Here is an 18,000-nt window from a genome sequence, read left to right as displayed (position 1 = left end):
AGCAAAGCTAAACATTTGTTTTGGAAACGAGTTTGAAGTAAGTGTCATAAGCCTTCTTAACGAAGCTACATCAGGGGCTTCTGGGGGCAGGTGGTGGGGAGCCCCCAGTGAACAGTGCCTGAGCTGTAGATGCCAGCCCTTCCCTCTCCCAAGTCCTGCAACTTCGGTCTGAGAATTACTTTCCCTTAAACCATAATTGGGGAACATCTTTGCCCCCACCTGACGCCGGGCTCCCACCTCCTATCAGTGCCAGCCAGCGTAGTTGGTGCTCAGCGCTGAGAGGAGGTGTAGGCAGTGCTGGTGCCAGGCTATTTTGTGCCTTAGGGAAATTGCTAACATCAAATTTCAAAAGCCCATCTTGAAGAAATGATAAAAATTCTCCAAAATGTAGAAGTAAAATATGATCAGAAATTCACTGGATAAACAAAAACGAATCTGTATAAAAATTCAGCCCCTCAAAGGTCAGTACTGCACCCTAGGTAGAACGTGAGACTCTTATTCTCAGAGTTCTGGGTTCAAGCCCAACCATGGGCAAAAGAGCCCTGCATTGCAGGGGGTTGGACTAGATGACCCTCGTGGTCCCAGCTGTACAATTCTGGGATAGCACCGGCCCTGGGTATATGTAAGGCCACAGGTTCCCTATCTTGTCTGAAGCAACATGGGCAGCCCGAAACATTTGGCTGCTTTCGGTATGATCCTCCACCCCCATCGTTCTGCCTGGACACTGAGGTCCAGCTTCGAGGGCCTACTGGTGGTTCCCTCACTACGAGAAGCAAAGCTACAGGGAACCAGGCAGAGGGCCTTCTCGGTGGTGGCTCCTGCCCTCCCACCAGATATCAAAGAGAAAAACAACTACCTGACATTTAGAAGACATCTGAAAGCCCTGTTTAGGTAAGTTTTTAATGTGTGACATTTTAATGTATTTTTAATCTCTGTTGGAAGCCGCCCAGAGCGGCTGGGGAAACCCAGCCAGATGGGTGGGGTACAAATAATAAATTATTATTATTATTATTATTATTATTTATTTACTACTACTACTACTACTACTACTACTGGGACAATTATTTAGCGGGTGTAGTGTAGAGACATCACCTTGCCAACAAAGGTCCGTATAGTTCAAGCTATGGTTTTCCCAGTAGTGATGTATGGAAGTGAGAGCTGGACCGTAAAGAAGGCTGATCGCCGAAGAATGGATGCTTTTGAATTCTGGTGCTGGAGGAGACTCTGGAGAGTCCCATGGACTGCAAGAAGATCCAACCTCTCCATTCTGAAGGAAATCAGCCCTGAGTGCTCACTGGAAGGACAGATCCTGAAGCTGAGGCTCCAAGACTTTGGCCACCTCATGAGAAGAGAAGACTCCCTGGAAAAGACCCTGATGTTGGGAAAGATGGAGGGCACAAGGAGAAGGGGACGACAGAGGACGAGATGGTGGGACAGTGTTCTCGAAGCTACCAGCATGAGTTTGACCAAACTGCGGGAGACAGTGGAAGACAGGAGGGCCTGGCGTGCTCTGGTCCAGGGGGTCACGAAGAGTTGGACACGACTAAACGACTCAACAACAGGGGACATGCCAGGGACGAGGCCTTTAACTCCCCCGCCTTAAACAAGCCTAGGTTGCGGGAGCAGCGGACACGGGAACCGCAGTCTGCGCACGTGCACCCCCTTTTCATTTATTCTTCAAAATAAAATGACTTTCTTGCAAGACCGGGCGTTCCTTCCGGCTCGGCTCAGACGGAAAGCTCTAGTGAAAAGGAGCTTCCATCCCCCAAATCCAGTCTCCAAGGTGGATCCCCCTTCTCGGGGTGGGGATCCCTCCCCGCTCGCCCTTCCTCGGGGTCTCCTTAAGGACAATGACGCACCACCTCCCGCCCACGTGGCTTCCAGCGGCGGCCGGGAGCTTCCTGGGAACGCCCCCTTGCCAGCGGAGAGCCAATGGGAAGCGAGTAGAAGGCGCCGGCCGTGTCTCAGCGTTCTACGGCTTGTGACGCGCAGAGGGGGGATCCCCTCCTTCGGCCGGAGTCCGGGGCGGGGAAGCCGGGAGAGCGGAGCTCCGGCGGGGAGTGTTGCGGGATCGCGGATCGGGCGCCGGGGAACCGGTGGGTCCTCTCCAGCTGCGTTTGCAGGGCGGGCGGGCGGGCGCTTCAAGGCCGCCGGAATCGGGGGCTGTTTCTGTGGCGGGGGGGGGGGGGCAGGGCCGGGTTGAGGTTTCCGTGTCCAGCCGCCCTTTGCCAACCACAAAGTGTCACTGTTTTGTGTGCTGAATGTATATGCTAGATGGTCATTGATGGACCTCATAGGTATCCAAAGCTATTTGCACATCACAAAATACGTATTTTATCAAAGTCATGGTTGAACTGAAATACAATTAAGAAGTATATTAATTTGTTGTTGTTTAGTCGTTGTCGTGTCCGCCTCTTCGTGACCCCCTGGACCAGAGCACGCCAGGCACTCCTGTCTTCCACTGCCTCCCGCAGTTTGGTCAAACTCATGCTGGTCGCTTCGAGAACACTGTCCCACCATCTTGTCCTCTGTCGTCCCCTTCTCCTTGTGCCCTCCATATTTCTTTCCAGGGAGTCTTCTCTTCTCATGAGGTGGCCAAAGTCTTGGAGCCTCAGCTTCAGGATCTGTCCTTCCAGTGAGCACCCAGGGCTGATTTCCTTCAGAATGGAGAGGTTTGATCTTCTTGCAGTCCATGGGACTCTCAAGAGTCTCCTCCAGCACCAGAATTCAAAAGCATCCATTCTTCGGCGATCAGCCTTCTTTATGGTCCAGCTCTCACTTCCATACATCACTACTGGGAAAACCAAGGCTTTAACTATACCGACAGTGGTACCTTGGGTTAAATACTTAATTCATTCCGGAGGTCTGTTCTTAACCTGAAATTGTTCTTAACCTGAAGCACCACTTTAGCCAATGGGGCCTCCTGCTGCTGCCGTGCAGCCGCTGCGCGATTTCTGTTCTTATCCTGAAGCAAAGTTCTTAACCCAAGATACTATTTCTGGGTTAGCGGAGTCTGTAACCTGAAGCGTATGTAACCTGAGGTACCACTGTACCCAGAACTACTTAGTTGGTCTCTCAGGTGCTACTGGACAAATTTTTACTCCCCCCCCCAACACAAAACACAGTTGCTGTAGGTAGGTTTTATTTCATTTGTTGTTTATCTTATATTTTCTAAATGTACTTCCAGGTTTTTTTTCCTTTACATTTTTTTGGGGCCCCCAAGAGAGTGACGCCCTAAGCTAGAGTTTGTTTAGCTTATTCTGGCACTGGGTTGGGGGTGGGCATCCTCTGGTGGCCCATGTGCTCCTGCCAGCCTCCCCTCCCAAAGATAACTCCCACCCCCCTGCTCAAAACATTGCTGACCATTAATAATTAGACGCACTGCTTCTGATTTTAGCTCGCTGTTCTTCCCATTTTGCTGAGGCTGCAGCGCTTAATCTGGGGTGGTTTGTCCACCTTTGGTCCCCACCCGGCACTCAGCTCTCGCCTGCCGCTCCAAGAAGCTGTCGGCAGGCGACAGCGGCCACAAGCCCAGGAAACAGCTTCGCCTGGCTGGCTAAACCAGGTGAGGGCAGCCGATGGGGCTCAAACGCTCCGTGAGTTAGGGACTTGCCCTGCATGCAAAGACAAGCTCTGGTCGATTGGGCAGACGAGACCAAGGGTCAAGAAGGCGGTTTCTGCGCACGCTGTAGAGCAGGAGTCAGCAAGGTTTACCTCGCCTGGGCCAGTTCACTCCCGCGGAGATGGCTCTGTGGGCTGGATTGCGTCTGCACATTTTTGGCATCTGCGCAGACGCAATTTTTGGCACCCCGCCATATTTTATTCAATTTGGCACCCCTGATTCAGGTCTTGGAACTCGGACCCAGGGCTGATTTTCTCTCCCGCTTCTTCCAGGGCCCTCCTCCAGCCTTGCTTGGGCACCCCCTTAAACTTCCCCACCAGGTTCTGTTCTGACACTGCTCCTTTTGGTTCCCCAGCTCCTGCTCTGCTCCTTGGGTGATCCTCTCTGGCTGACCGGAAGGGATGTCCGAACGCCCCATGGGCCGCCACAGCAAGCTTCAGAAGCAAGTTCTCGGCCTCTACCGCAGCTTCCTGCGGGCCGGCAAGGACAAGCCGGGCTTCCTTCCTCAGATACGGGCCGAGTTCAGGAAAAATGCCCAGATCCCCCGGACGGATGTCATGATTATAGAGTACCTCGTCCGGCGTGGGCAGAGGCAGCTGGAGCAACTCAGAGGCGCCCACACCAAGCAGATGGGTGCCTTCGTCAGGACGGAACAGGAGGAACGATGAGCCGGGAATTTTACTTTTTGGAAAGGGCTTCCTGCCCGTTTTTAATGGAATGGTCCTTTCTCCTAGCTGCTGGTTTTTAGCACAGCTGGCATTGCAGGTGGGGAATCTGTGGCCTTGCAGAGGTTGCTCAGTGAGCATGGCCAGCAGTCAAGGGTGATGGGAGTTGCTACGCGGTGGACGGGAGCTTAGCAAACCCGGAATACAGATCTGGGGGCCCTCTCAGAAATGACTGAACAGAGCTGCCCACAGTTGCCAAACAGGGGCGCAGTTGAGAAATACATGATCATTCTGTTCCCATCGCATTTTTCTCCTCCTTTTTATAGTTGAACTAAAAACACTTGCTCCCTACAGATGTAAGAATGCCCTAAGCAGGTCTGATTGACGCAGCTCACCCCAAGAGACTCTGGGGGTTGGCGTGCTGTGTGGAAGTTGGGAATTTTTTATTGGAGATTGTCAACATGCTCACATGGCGGTTGAACCAGTTTAGGTGCCCTGTGTAGACTCAGTTTTTCCTTGTAACCTTGGTTGTTCTGTCTTGGCGGGCATTTGAATAAACTAAATTGCCAAATAGCTCTTTGTGGGCTGCTTTTTTATTACTGTTTAGGATGAGCCCTGTTTTAACAGCCTTTCTGTCAGTCACCCAGAACGCTTCCACCGGGTCATAGCTACAAGGATCCATATCAAGCACTGAAGGCAGGAGAAGGAACTGATGCTGCCTATTCCTGTGCAAATGTTTAACTACAGTGGAACCTCTACCCGTGACCATAATCCGTTTCAGAGGTCCACCCAGAGGTCAAAACGGGTCACTGGGAGAGGCGCCATTGTGCGCAGGTACGGGCGGCGATTGCCTGTTTCTGCGCAGGTGCGAACGGCGGCAAACCCGTCGGTTACTTCCGGGTTTGCCGTGGACATTGGGCGAAATGGACGCAAGTGGAGGTGGACATAAGAAGAGGTTTGACTGTATAGCCTTAGTGGTTTTTGTAGAATGTGACCGCAGAGGGCCTCTTGTCTGTAACAGAGACCGGAGGTCCTGCTTAGGCAAATAATCTGTATTTTAAGGGAGAGTCGGTTTGGCAGCTTGAAGCCTTTAAGCTACTGCTTCTCCACTTAATATTTATGGTGTTAACTGAATAGACAAAATGAGACAAAGGGAATTATCTTATTCCTTATTCCTGACTGCGCATCACTCCTGGATGTTTGAACAGCCCGATGTTTAGATACTGAAAATGGATTGTCGTTATTGGGATACCATTTAACACTTCATCGTTCCTCGAGTGCTACCGTCAGATAGTGGAAAGTTGGGAAAAGCTCTTCCCTCCCTCCTGGCCCCGCAAAAGGAAAGAAAGGGAAATGGTAGTGTGTTAAAAATGTGTGTTTCTAAACACTACTGTTGATCACACAGCAGCTGAAGTAAAACTGCTTTTCCTTTGTGTGCATATTTGTATTTAATGTTGGGAACATGGGTGGTAGATTTCACAAGGAGGTCCACAGCACCTTAAAGAGACTTAGGCTTGGGTCCTAAGATAAATAGATGAAAGGGCAGTTCGTGGAAATGACATTTGCAGTTCCTTCTCTCCCCTCGCAACTGCCGTGCAGCCGTGCATCACATTCTGAGGGAGCCTCTCTGGAGGCTGCTGGGCTCTCCTGAACAACGTGGGGGTCCTGGGGTCAGGAGGGGTGGGGAAACCACAAAAAATGGGTTCGGGTCCTAAGATAATTTAAGGCAATTCATTGGGGAAGATGCTTAGCGGCAGAACGCCCTCCTTGGCTGCAGAAGGTGGCAGGCTCGTTTCTCGGCAGCCCAGGACCTCCATGCACACTGCACAGGCCTGCGCCCAGGGGAGATGACTTCACTGCTGCACTGCCAAAGCAATGTCTTTGTTTTATATCCCTCTGTCAAGGGGCCAGGCTGGCAGGCTAAGTGGCGGTGATGGGCCCAAGGTCCCCCAATGAGCTTTAAGGCCAAGTGGGGATCGGAACCTTGGTCTCCCAAGTCCTAGTCTGGACACTGTCACATTCATGATCCCCGACTTCTGCAGCCTCACTCACCAGCTTTCCACTTCCCCCAAGTCTTTGTGTAATAATAATTTATTATTTCTACCCCACCCATCTGGCTGGGTTTCCCCACCCACTCTGAGCAGCTCCCAACAGAGTATTATTAATAATAATAAAGCTATAAAACATCAAATATTAAAAACTTCCCTAAACAAGACTGCCTTCAGATGTCATCTAAAAGTCGGATAGTTGTTTATTTCCTTGACATCTGCTGGGAGGGCGTTCCACAGGGCAGGTGCCACCACTGAGAAGGCCCTCTGCCTGGTCCCCTGCAACTTGGCTTCACGCAGGGAGGGAACTGCCAGAAAATCCTCTGAGCTGGATCCCAGGGTGGAGACGCTCCTTCAGGTATAACCCACCCCTCACCCATCCAAAGTTACGGACGGCGCGAGCTCAGCTCACCTCGCCTGAGAAATTCACCACCTTAAGTCTATAAAGGCGTAATGGGAATTGATAAGCCTTTCTGAAAAGGAGGAAGGCAAAGTTCGCGCTGGCAGAGGAGGCCTGCCGCAACCGGAACGGGGTGCTGAAGTTTCTGCGCGCTTCCTGCACGTAAGTAGACCACCTGCCCTTGCCTTCTCTGGGTGCTGCTGCTTTGCTGGCGAGGGAGAAGGGATCCTGTTCTTGAACTTTGGCTCTCTGAATCATCCTTCTGCAAATACACCCCTTTGGGCAGAGTGGCGGCTGGCTGCGCCTATAAACCTTGCATTCGCTTAAGATTTACTGCTCACCAGCATGGCTCACGCAATCTCGGAAGTGATTCTTAGTTTAGAATATTTTCTGCCCACGGTCACCTTCGAGCCATTTATGCTGTTAATGTTGGGGAACAGGCTTTGTTAATGGGCCACCTGCGCGGCGTAGGCTGTGCGATGACACAACAAACTGCTTCAGGAAAAGAGAGGGAGAGGTAGTGTTTGCTTGCCAACTACCTACCTGCGACCTTTTGATGTGTCCCTCTTCTGCCAACTCACTAACGGGTGTTTACAGTTTAAAATAAGGGCTTCCCCTCCACACTTTTGGAACTTTTTGGGGGGTAGCCCCTGCCCCCAAAATATAGGGGGGCCCAGAACACACAAGCTGGCGCCCCTGAGGCTAATAGATAAGTTACGGATGGGGAAAAGGAAGGCTGGGGTGGAGGAAAGCGAGTGGAATCCTAGATTCTGACGTAATATTACCTAATTGTTAAAATGGCCAAGTGGAGCAGACATGGATGGAAGGAGGTTCTGGGAGGGGAGAAGGCAAATGAGGCAGCTGATGGAGGAGACCTCGTTATCTCGCCCCCCCCCCGTCTGCTGCAGCCAGGTGGAAAAGCTTGCATGCTCATGTTGTGTCCCTTGTGTCAGAAACAGCCACCTGTAAGCTGAGCTCGTGAAGCTCTGTGTGTTTGCGTGCTGGCTCAGGGGAGAAAAACAAGACCCCGAGCAACTTGCTAAGGGAAAGGCTTCCTCCCCCTTCTTCTCCGGAACACTGGTTAAATAATAATAATAATAATAATAATAATAATAATAATAATAATATATTCATACCCCGCCCATCTGGCTGGGTTTCCCCAGGCACTCTGGGTGGCTTCCAACAAAGTATTAAAATACAATAGTCTGTTAAACATTAAAAGCTTCCTTAAACAGGGCTGCCTTCAGATGTCTTCTAAAAGCCTTTTGTTCTTTTCTTTGACATCTGGTTCCACAGGGCGGGCGCCACCACCGAGAAGGCCCTCTGCCTGGTTCCCTGTAACCTCACTTCTCACAGGGAGGGAACCGCCAGAAGGCCCTCGGAGCTGGACCTCAGAGCCGGGCAGACGCTCCTTCAGGTATACAGGACCGAGGCCGTTTAGGGCTTTCAAGGTCAGCAAGGTGTGCTCAGAAATGTACTGGGAGCCAATGTAGATCTTTCTACATATTTGGAATCGTTTTATTACCAGACTGGGTGCCAAGCAGCTTCTGTAGCTTGAAGCAGTGCCACCCAGAAAGCAGTGCTATCACTTCCAGGCTGCTGCAGGTTACAGATTTGACTTGTCCGTTGTCAGCTGAGAATTCCAGAGCAGAGGAAGCTGGAGAGGGTTGTTGGCTGGCCTTTCCTAACCTGGCGCCTTGCAGATATTCTGAACGCACATCTGCCCCAGTCACCCTGGCTGTGCTCCCATCAACACCAGCATCACATGACTGCACTCGCTGATGGGAGCCGAAGTCCAAAACACCTGGAAGGCAAAGATTGGGTTGGAGTGTCCATTTCTTATGAGAAGCAGTTGTGCAGGAATAGGGACCAAAGGATCAACTTAATAATAATAATAATAATAATAATAATAATAATAATATATTTATACCCTGCCCTTCCCGGTTCAAAAAGCAGGCTTAGGGCGGCTAACAACAGATTTAAAACACGTAATTATAAAAGCAGCATAAAATACAGTATAAAAACATGAATAACAATAAAATTCAAAAATCAATTTAGAGGAAATAAGCATTAGATAATCCCCAGGGCTAGCTGGCTGAATTGGTCCTATATGGGCCAGCGAGGAGGCCAGGGGAGAATTAGCTGTGGGGTCTCAGAGCGGGTAATCTTCATAAAAGGGGAGTGGGAGGGAAGGAAGGGGAATAAAAGATCAGGCTGAATTCAAATTAAAGGCCAGGCGGAATAGCTCTGTCTTACAGGCCCGACAGAAGGAGGTTAAATCCTGCAGGGCCCTGGTGTCATGGGACAGAGCATTCCACCAGGTCGGAGCCATCACTGAGAAGGCCCTGGCCCTGGTGGAGGATAGTCTGACTTCCTTAGGGCCTCTAAACTATGGTTATTCAGGGACCTTAAGGTCCTCTGCAGGGCAGACCAGGAGAGGCAGTCCCGGAGAAGAAGAAGAAAAACCAGCTCTCCAATGCTATGCACTGAGGATTTCTTCTGTACAGAGGATGAAGTCTTAATCCTCATTTTTTGATGGGGAACAGTCCTCGACACCTTTCTTCCATCTATTTGCACGTGATGGGCTGCCAACCTTCCAGAGGCAAGCTTTTGCAGATATTTATTCCCAGTCCCAGGGATAGTTTGAAAAGCCTCCACATTTTCTCCCTCTTCTTAGCTACCAGCAGCTGTGGATCTTCAACCCTTTTAATACCCCGTGGCTGACAAAAGCGATGCTCTCCCTAACCAGAGGTAAGTGGAGTAATTTGGTTTTAGGATGGGTGTACTTACCCGAAGGATTCAGAGGTTATTATCTCAGCCCAAGTTAGTAACCGTAAACCATTCCGTGAAGAAGGAGGTCTGCTGCTGTGTAGATGTCTTCAGGAATATTGAATATTCCCACATAACATCAGTTGCAAAGAAAGGAGAGGGAGGGAGATAGGATAACTTGGTCCTCACAGGCCTTGCCTCTCAGCTAGGTGGAATTCAATACTAGTCATATTGGCTAGTGTGCCCTTTTTTGTGTCGGCCACATCTCCCCACTTCCTTAAAGGGTACATGAGTTTCCCCCTCGGTTTCTGCACTTGCTGCAGAGGGATGTGGGGGGCAGAGGGGGTTCGGCCCCCTGGGAAGGGAGCCCATCTAAGAGAAGGAAACCTCTGCTGACTTGCGGAACAGCTTCAGGAGACGAAAAGGCTCAGGAGAGAACCTTTCACAAATCTGGAGTCCCTAAGGCGGTTGGATGGCGCCTTGTACACCTCCTTCCGGGATGCAGGTGGCGCTGTGGTCTAAACCACTGAGTCTCTTGGGCTTGCTGATCGGAAGGTCAGCGGTTCGAATCCCCGTGATGGGGTGAGCTCCCGTTGCTCGGTCCCTGCTCCTGCCAACCTAGCAGTTCGAAAGCACCTCAAAGTGCAAGTAGATCAATAGGTACCACTCAGGCGGGAAGGTAAACAACGTTTCCGTGCGCTGCTCTGGTTCGCCAGAAGCGGCTTAGTCCTGCTGGCCACATGACCGGGAAGCTGTACGCCGGCTCCCTCTGCCAATAAAGCGAGGTGAGTGCCGCAACCCCAGAGTCGGCCACGACTGGACCTAATGGTCACGGGTCCCTTTACCTTTACACCTCCTTCCAGCAACTCCTGCCGCCAAGCTAAATGTCTTACTCTGCTTTCCTTTGGCCAAGGGGGATGGGCCTTGTCGTCTGGACAGCCCAGGTCCTCCCTACACAGGGCCCAAGTTTGCACCCCGGGGAGGATGCTAACACAGCTGTTTGACTTCACCCCCGGAAGAGCACTCCATTGTCTCTTGAGACAGATGGATGCCAACAAGTTTCCCCCAAGGGAGTGCAGCAAGGAAAAGGGGACCTGCGGTTCCCCTGATGCTTTTGGACTTCAACCCCCCCCCCATGAGCCCATTGGGACTGGAAGGTCAGAAAGCAGGGAGCCCAAAGAGCAGGTGGAGCCAGAGCCAAGGACAGGTGGAGCCCAGGAATACTAGTTTTGTCCGCATCCTCCTCTGTTGAGTTCCACCTGGTCTAAGGAGGAGGAAGGAGGCTGACAGCCAGGGCCACCGACTGCGTTAGTTGCAAATTGAAAGCAGGCAGCTGGGGCTGGCTGAAGGCACCCTGAGGTGGGTGGGCCAGGGTCCCCGTTCATCCTTAAGGATCAGCCGCCGCTGATTCTCGCAGCGGCCAGAGACACCTGATGTAGGATTTGCCTTTTGGCTGCTCCTCTGCTCTTCCTCTTGCAGAGTTCCAGAACAAAGACGACGCCTACTGCTTCTCCTTGGCCAAGGCCCTCTACTGCGTGTCCTCCCCAGTGACGGTTGGGTTTTATGCGCCGTGGGGGCACTGCAAAGCCTTCCTCCTGGACAGGATCCGAGGTGAGCGCTCGTAAGGTGAAGACCCATGGAAGGAAGGGCTCACAAAGGGCGGACCTTGGTAATAATCCAACCTGTGGAGGCATAGCTCTCATGGTGCCGGCTTTAGGAAGGTGGTGTGAGGCTCTGGCAGGGTCCTAGAGCCTTCCTATCTCCTTCCCAAAGCCCAGTAAGTGCTTGTGGGAATGTTCAGGGAGCCAGAAGAGGATATATTGTTATACCCTTCCTAACTTGCGCTAGCAAGTTCCTTTACTTAGCAGTTTCACATTCCCCTTTTAAACGCACAGCAGGTAGCTGGTTGCAGGCTTGTGTAAGCCTCTCACTATTAGGTTCCTGGTAAGTTCCCTTACCAGCTCCTGCCATAGCTGTCAACTTTTTCTTTTCTTGCTAGGAATCCTATTCAGAATAAGGGAATTTTCCTTTAAAAAGGGGGGAAGTTGACAGCTATGGTTCCTGCCAACCTAGCAGTTCGAAAGCACATCAAAGTGCAAGTAGATAAATAGGCACCGCTCCGGCGGGAAGGTAAATGGCGTTTCCGTATGCTGCTCTGGTTCGCCAGAAGTAGGTTAGTCCTGCTGGCTGCATGACCCAGAAAAACCGTCTGCGGACAGATGTCGGCTCCCTCGACCAGTCAAGCGAGATGAGCACCACAACCCCAGAGTCGTTCGCGACTGGACTTAACTGTCAGGTGTCCTTTACCTTTACCTTTAAGTTCCATTATATACCTCTTAAAATAATAAACACACGACAATCTTATTTAAAGTCAGTAAAAGAAGTTTACTCACAGCATCATTAGTTCACAGTAGAATCCCTGAGGCAGACTTAGTTACAAAGTATATACAGTGGTGCCTCGGGTTAAGAACTTAATTCGTTCCAGAGGTCCGTTCTTAACCTGAAGCACCACTTTAGCTAATGGGGCCTCCTGCTGCTGCTGTGCCGCTGGAGCACAATTTCTGTTCTCATACCGAAGCAAAGTTCTTAACCCCAGGTAATATTTCTGGGTTAGCGGAGTCTGTAACCTGAAGTGTCTGTAACCCAAGGTACCACTGTACATGTGGATCTGTCCAATATGGGGATAATCCCAGTGTCCTCTGTTGGCTGAAAGCTTCTTGCTAAAATGCTGCTCCAACGACGGAGGAAGTCAAAGAGAGGGAGTGTGGCAGCATGCCTTGTCCTTTTTGTTACCTGGACAGGTAAGGTCACGCCCACCTCTAGTCACATGCAAAGGAAGTATGTCCCAACCAGGAGGAAACAGGAAGTTTTTGACTGGCTGGACCAAACATTCCCCCATATGTCCACTCTAGGAAAACAAGGAATGTTGTACTTGACTGCTGCTTATGTGTCACATCCCACAGTGCTTGCCTGGCTTAGGGAAGGAGGAAGAGGGTTCTAGGACCCGGTCAGAACCCTCACGCCTCCCCCCCTCCCAAAGCTAGGGACCTGCTCGCCGGGCTTTGAGAAGGCAGCCCCCACGGCTGTATGCTTGGTGCAACCGCTCTGTTCACACTGCCCTAAATCCGTCTTTGGTGCTTGTTCACAGAATGCAAGTGTAGCCTCTGGAACTCATTCATACTGGATGAGGCGATGGCTAAGAAGAGAAGGAGTGGCTTTATGAAGGTGGGGGATGAGTTAAATACTGTGGAGGGCAGGACTATCAAGGGCTATGTGTCAGGAGAGAAAAACGTGTTTATCTCCATTTCCAGAGATGCCCCTGCAAAGTAAGTGGCACGTGCTGATTTGCAGCATTTGTTTTTCTTGACATAGAATTTGAGTTTTCCTGGTGCAATGCTTGGATTTCATTTATTTGATGCACCAAGTAGCTTTCTCACTGTTCTCACTTTCCCCTACCGGAGGCAAAACACACTGCTTAGAGAGATGGAAACCATTTACAGTGGTACCTCATGTTACATACGCTTCAGGTTACATACGCTTCAGGTTACATACTGTCAGAGCTGCCCGAGGTCCCAGCTCACAAAGGACCAACGCCAGTTCGTTGTTATATACAAAAGTCTTTATTGAAGTTCAGTTTCGCTTTCACAGCCTCAGCGTGCAGCTCTACGTCTGAAGCTCTAGACCGCCGAAGCTCCGTCTGAATCTCCTCCCCCCAGACACCAGTTTAAGACTCTAGCCTTGCTCCACCTCTTCCTTTGCTCTTTCTTCCTCTGGGTCCGCCTGTCAGCTGGGGTCTCGCCCTTCCTAGACTCTTCTGACGCTGAGTCCCCTGAGTCTTCCCCCTGCCTCCGGCGGGCTTTACGACCTGGTTCCCCATCCGGGTTTTCTGCTGTCCCGCGCGCCTGTACATTCAAACTTGGCGCGCGCGCCCAGCCGGCAACCTTCCTCCTGACCGTTACGCTGCTCCTGTCACTGCTTCCCCCTTCGGGGAGGCTAGCTGGACCTGACCTCCCCTCCGTTCCCCCACTCTCCGACAGAGGCGTGGTCAGTCCCGACTCATCTTCTCTCCCTGCTGGAGGAGACGCTGGCCCTGACACATGGGACTCTTCCCCCCCACTACGCTCTGGTGGGGAAGCTGGTCCTGATCTCCCGCTGCTGCTTTGGGAGTCCCCGCTGGCCCCTTGTTTCTGGTGTGTCCCCCCTGGGACCCCCCTTGCCCTGACCATCGGCGCCTCCTTCTGGGAATCTTCTGATTCGCTGGAGAAGCTCATGGAATCTCTCGGGTCACTGTCATACTCCCCTACGCTGCCCTCAGATTCTTCCCCTTCGCTCTCCATTTCCTCTCTCCCCCGTGCCTCCGTTCCTGAGCCCCTGACACATACGCTTCAGGTTACATATGCTTCAGGTTACAGACTCCGCTAACCCAGAAATAGTACCTCGGGTTAAGAACTTTGCTTCAGGATGAGAACAGAAATCGTGCTCTGGCGGTGCGGCAGCAGTGGGAAGCCCCATTAGCTAAAGTGGTACCTCAGGTTAAGAACAGTTTCAGGTTAAGAACGGGCCTCCAGAACGAATTAAGTTCTTAACCCGAGGTACCACTGTAGAGAATAATGTTTTAAATAAATAGCATGTAACTCTCAGAAAATAAAGCAACGAAACAATTTACAGATGAGCTTGAAATCACACCAGAGGGTGAGAGTGTACGGTTTATTAAAGCATGACGGGTAAGAGGCCTTGCAGAATGGGAACATACGAGTCGCCCTGCAGCTGCGTTAGACTAAAGTCCAGCATCTTGTTCTCACAGTGGCCAACCAGATGCCTCAAGAGATAGTCCAAGGGCACGAGTGCTCTAGCACTTTCCCCGCCTGCAATTCCCTGCCTTACCCTCCAAAAAATGGGCTAATCCCAGTTTAAAACCTTTTAAATGAAAATGGGGTTTTATCATAGAGCAGGCGTCAGGCGAGTCTCTCTGAGAAGGCTATTCCAAATTCGAGGTGCCACCACCAAGAAGGCCCTCTCCTTTGTTGCCATGTACCTCAATTCACTTGGAGGTTGCACACGGAGTGAGGACTCCAGAGGGGATCTTAAAGTTTGGGTAGTTAATCAAAGTATTGTATGATCAACAGAAACCAGGACAGACCCTGGTCGGCTGGGGTACAGTAGGCTCAGTCTCTGGTCTGGCTCTCTTCCTTTCCTTCTAGAATACATGCGTCTTCAGTCACAGAAAAAAGACCAGCAGGAATTCCAGCGGACGGGACTGAAACAGCGAGGGACTTCTGGGTGGGATCTGGTCTCCGTCGTCTTCCTCATGATCTTCTACCATCCCGTCCTGACGCTGCAACACCGGCAGAGGAAAAACGTCCAGCACATCTTCATTCATTTCAGCGCCTGGGAATACGCCGGGAGTGACCAGCTCTGGGCAGGTCTGATCACTGCCCTGTGCGACGGCATCGAGAGCCACTTTGGCCTTGTCCCCGTGAGCGTCTACAGAGCTGTGGGCAGGAAGTGCGGCCTTGTCGAGGCCCCTCTGCGCCAGGAGTGGATCAGCAAAAAGTACCTCTGCCTGCCGCTGTGGGCTGCCATCCTCTTGGTGGTGGTCGTGGCTGCCGGGGTCGCGGCCCTCATCTTTGTTTTCGGCATCCCCACTGGCAACGCTTCCGGGGACGCCATTGCTGTTGTCGAGGGCCTTGGGGCCACGGCGGTTGGGATCACGGCCGCGGCGTCTGTCCGGATGGCTGTCCTGGTGGTACGGAACGTCATCATCACCCAGAAGGCCCAGCTGGAGAGGCAGATGAACCGAATGGACCTCAGTGCCCAGCTGGGCTTCATGAGCAACGTCAAGAGGGAGGTGAAGATCATTGCCAAGTTCCTGAAGTTCATGGAGATCTTCCAGCGGAGGAAGCTCAGGGTGGTGCTGGAGATCACCAGCTTGGACAACTGCAGCCCCGACAAAGTGGTGGGCGTCCTCGACGCCATGAACATCCTCCTCTCGGACTACGAGGCGCCCTTCGTCTCCATCCTGGTGGCCGACCCCAGCGTGATCGTGGACTACGTGGAGAACTCCTTGTACATGAAAGGCATGGCCAACAACGGCTACGAGTTCTTGAACCGCATCATCACCCTCCCGTTCTCGGTCCCCAAGATGGACACCCACACCAAGATGCAGCTGGTGAAGTCTGCCGTCGACTGCAGGGAGGAGCAGGAGAAAAGCTTGGAGGAAGAGGAGGGAGAGGTGGACTTTCCGCAGGAAAACCAGAGGAGGCTGAATGCTGGGTCTCCCTTGTGTTATGATTCCGCCGGCCGGAAGGCCCCCGAGCGACACGCAGATGGCAGAAGGGTGCCTCTGGTTGTCGTGAGTCCCAGACTGGAAGCGCGTCCCCAAAAAAGGTGCAAGAAAGGCTTCAAAGCCAAGGACCTGATCCAGGAGGCCTTTGAGTTCCTGCTGGACGACAGCATGAAGGAGTACATGACGGACAACATGGTGCAGATGAGACGGATCATCAACACCATCTCCGTCACTGTGCGTCTCATGGCGACGGAGGTCCCCCGGGAGAAACTGTGCCCGCGCAAAGTGGCCTCCTGGGTGCTCCTGGCCAGCCAGTGGCCTTGCCGGCTGAGCTGGATCTTGCAGTGCATTGAGGACGATGAGCAGGTGGGGCGGCTGGGCCTGGGCCAAGGCTGCCAGCTGGCTCCCCACCACTTCCTGTGGGAGGTGTACGAGAAGTACATGGACGAGCTTGACATGCTCAAGGGCCAGCTGGAGAAGCTCTTGGAACTGGACGGGGACCCCGAGCTCTTCCACAGCTTCCTGTGCCACAGGTTCCAGGTGAAGGACGCCAGCTTCTTCCTGCCTTACACGGTCAACCTGGACTCCTCCTTGAAGAGGCACATGGAGCTGCTCCGGGGCAGCCGCAGCCTCAAGCGAAGCACCAAGAAGGGCCACGGGCTCTCCAGATGCGTTCTGCTGGGGCTGTCGGTGGACGAGGTCTGCAAGGAGGTAGGAGAGCACTGCCGTGTCCAGGGTCAGCTTGGAAGCAGTTTGAGGAAAGAGGAGGCTGCCCAAGCAGGAAGGAAGTATATAGTGTTAGGGCTTCCTGCCAAGGCAAACTAAGGAAGCGATGCCACAGAGTTCTCTCTAGCAAATTTCACAGGAAAGCTCTGAGAGTCTCATTCCTTTCCTGTGCCTGTCTGGCAAAACATGGATTGCTGGTTTGACTGCAATAATGTCCCGCAGATCTATCCCAACCTGACTAGGAATACACTCTAGAGAAGTATCCTTTGTTTTGTACCTCAGCTGTTTTTCCCTGGCTGGGATTTGGCCTTCAACTCTAATTATGCCTCTTGCCTGTCTGGAAGGAGACACTAGCCTATTTGCATAAAATTTACATTGGTTGCCCTGCCCACTTATTGCCTCTGGCCCCACCCACCATGGTCATGTGACCTTTGGAAGGTTGCTCAACAGGGAATATGGCCCCTAAACAGAAAAACTTTGCCTTGCCTTGCCTATATGTGGGACTGTGTTGAGGGACGTGATTGTGAGTTTCCACCTCTGCTTTTTGTTCTTTTCCAGATGGACCAACTTGGCTTGAAAGAGGAAAATTCCCAGCGGTACAAGGAGAGGTTGAGGCAGCACCATCTGAACGGACGCGCCCTGGCCTACAGCGACAGGAACGAAATCAGAGATGTCCTTGGCATGGGTCTCGGGGAGTGGGTGACCTTCAGTGCGTATTTCCTTGGGTCAGGGCCCTCTCAGGCCCCTTCGACATCATCTCCCATGGTGATGTTTGGAAAGAAGACCTACTTAGGTGTGCAAGAGAACACCCCGAGAGGAAGCACCTGGTCCCTGAACTTTTCCAGGGAAAATAACCAGCTCAACCAGGTTCTGTGCACCTGAGGCGTGCTGGAAATTGCTACGGGAATCTGGAGCAAGAGATGGACTTGATACAGCCACTTCAACATTTATTTATTTCTTATAGAAAGGAAGCGCTGTGGTCCCTAACTCCAGAAATAAAAGTTCAGCAACACTGCCTGAAATCCTCAGGTCACTGGTGTGATTTATTTACCCATAATCTGCATAAGACACAATCTATTTAATCAGTTGGAAGATTCAGGATAAGTAAAAGAATGTAATTCACAAAGTGAATTGCTTTGAGGGTGGTGGTGTTGTTTTTTTTTGGGGGGGGGGGTTAAAATTAGGCAGTATATACATTAAATCAGTGCTTTTTTTCCTTAAAAAATGTTATGGGGTACTCTTGTTTTCCTACTCATATTGAAATACTTTCCCTCAATTAGGCCAAACTTAGATCCACAAAATGTTTAGGGGAGTGCGTACCCCTGTGTCCCCCCAGAAAAAAGCACTACCTAAAATACATAAATAAACTATGGCATTTGATCCCACAAGCGGGAGTGATGGCCACAAACTTGGATGGCTTTTTTAAAAAGGACAAGGTGACAAATCTGTGAACCTAGGTGTATGGGAGAGACGCCAAAGTCAGT

The 18,000-nt window shown here is 51.6% G+C and overlaps 2 protein-coding genes and 1 long non-coding RNA gene across 4 annotated transcripts; 2 read left to right on the top strand and 1 right to left on the bottom strand.

The window, feature by feature from the left end:
- The first annotated feature begins 1,938 nt into the window (after window positions 1–1,938).
- Window positions 1,939–4,860, top strand: SDHAF1 (succinate dehydrogenase complex assembly factor 1). Its single transcript, XM_081019535.1, has 2 exons — window positions 1,939–2,096; window positions 3,978–4,860. The coding sequence occupies exon 2, from the start codon at window positions 4,024–4,026 to the stop codon at window positions 4,288–4,290; it is 267 nt and encodes an 88-aa protein (XP_080875661.1). The 5' UTR covers window positions 1,939–2,096; window positions 3,978–4,023; the 3' UTR covers window positions 4,291–4,860.
- Window positions 4,861–6,819: 1,959 nt separating this feature from the next.
- LOC308484132 (NTPase KAP family P-loop domain-containing protein 1-like) lies at window positions 6,820–17,538 on the top strand. Its single transcript, XM_081018738.1, has 5 exons — window positions 6,820–6,897; window positions 9,413–9,486; window positions 10,984–11,115; window positions 14,706–16,501; window positions 17,075–17,538. Exons 2-5 carry the CDS (start codon window positions 9,468–9,470, stop codon window positions 17,396–17,398), a joined length of 2,271 nt encoding a protein of 756 aa, XP_080874864.1. The 5' UTR covers window positions 6,820–6,897; window positions 9,413–9,467; the 3' UTR covers window positions 17,399–17,538.
- Window positions 13,106–14,070, bottom strand: LOC308484580. 2 transcript variants are annotated; one of them, XR_013990007.1, is made up of 2 exons: window positions 13,561–14,070; window positions 13,106–13,512 (listed from the first exon to the last, which is right to left on the bottom strand). It is a non-coding gene; the product is annotated as an uncharacterized lncRNA (long non-coding RNA). The 2 variants fall into 2 exon arrangements; XR_013990008.1 differs by having other exon boundaries at window positions 13,106–13,497.
- Window positions 17,539–18,000: the final 462 nt, after the last annotated feature.

The sequence above is a fragment of the Podarcis pityusensis genome (assembly GCF_964106645.2).
Source record: "Podarcis pityusensis genome assembly, chromosome: 8".
Lineage (NCBI taxonomy): Eukaryota > Metazoa > Chordata > Lepidosauria > Squamata > Lacertidae > Podarcis > Podarcis pityusensis.
Note: the sequence above shows the minus strand (reverse complement) of the source record. Positions and strands in the feature narration are given on the sequence as shown.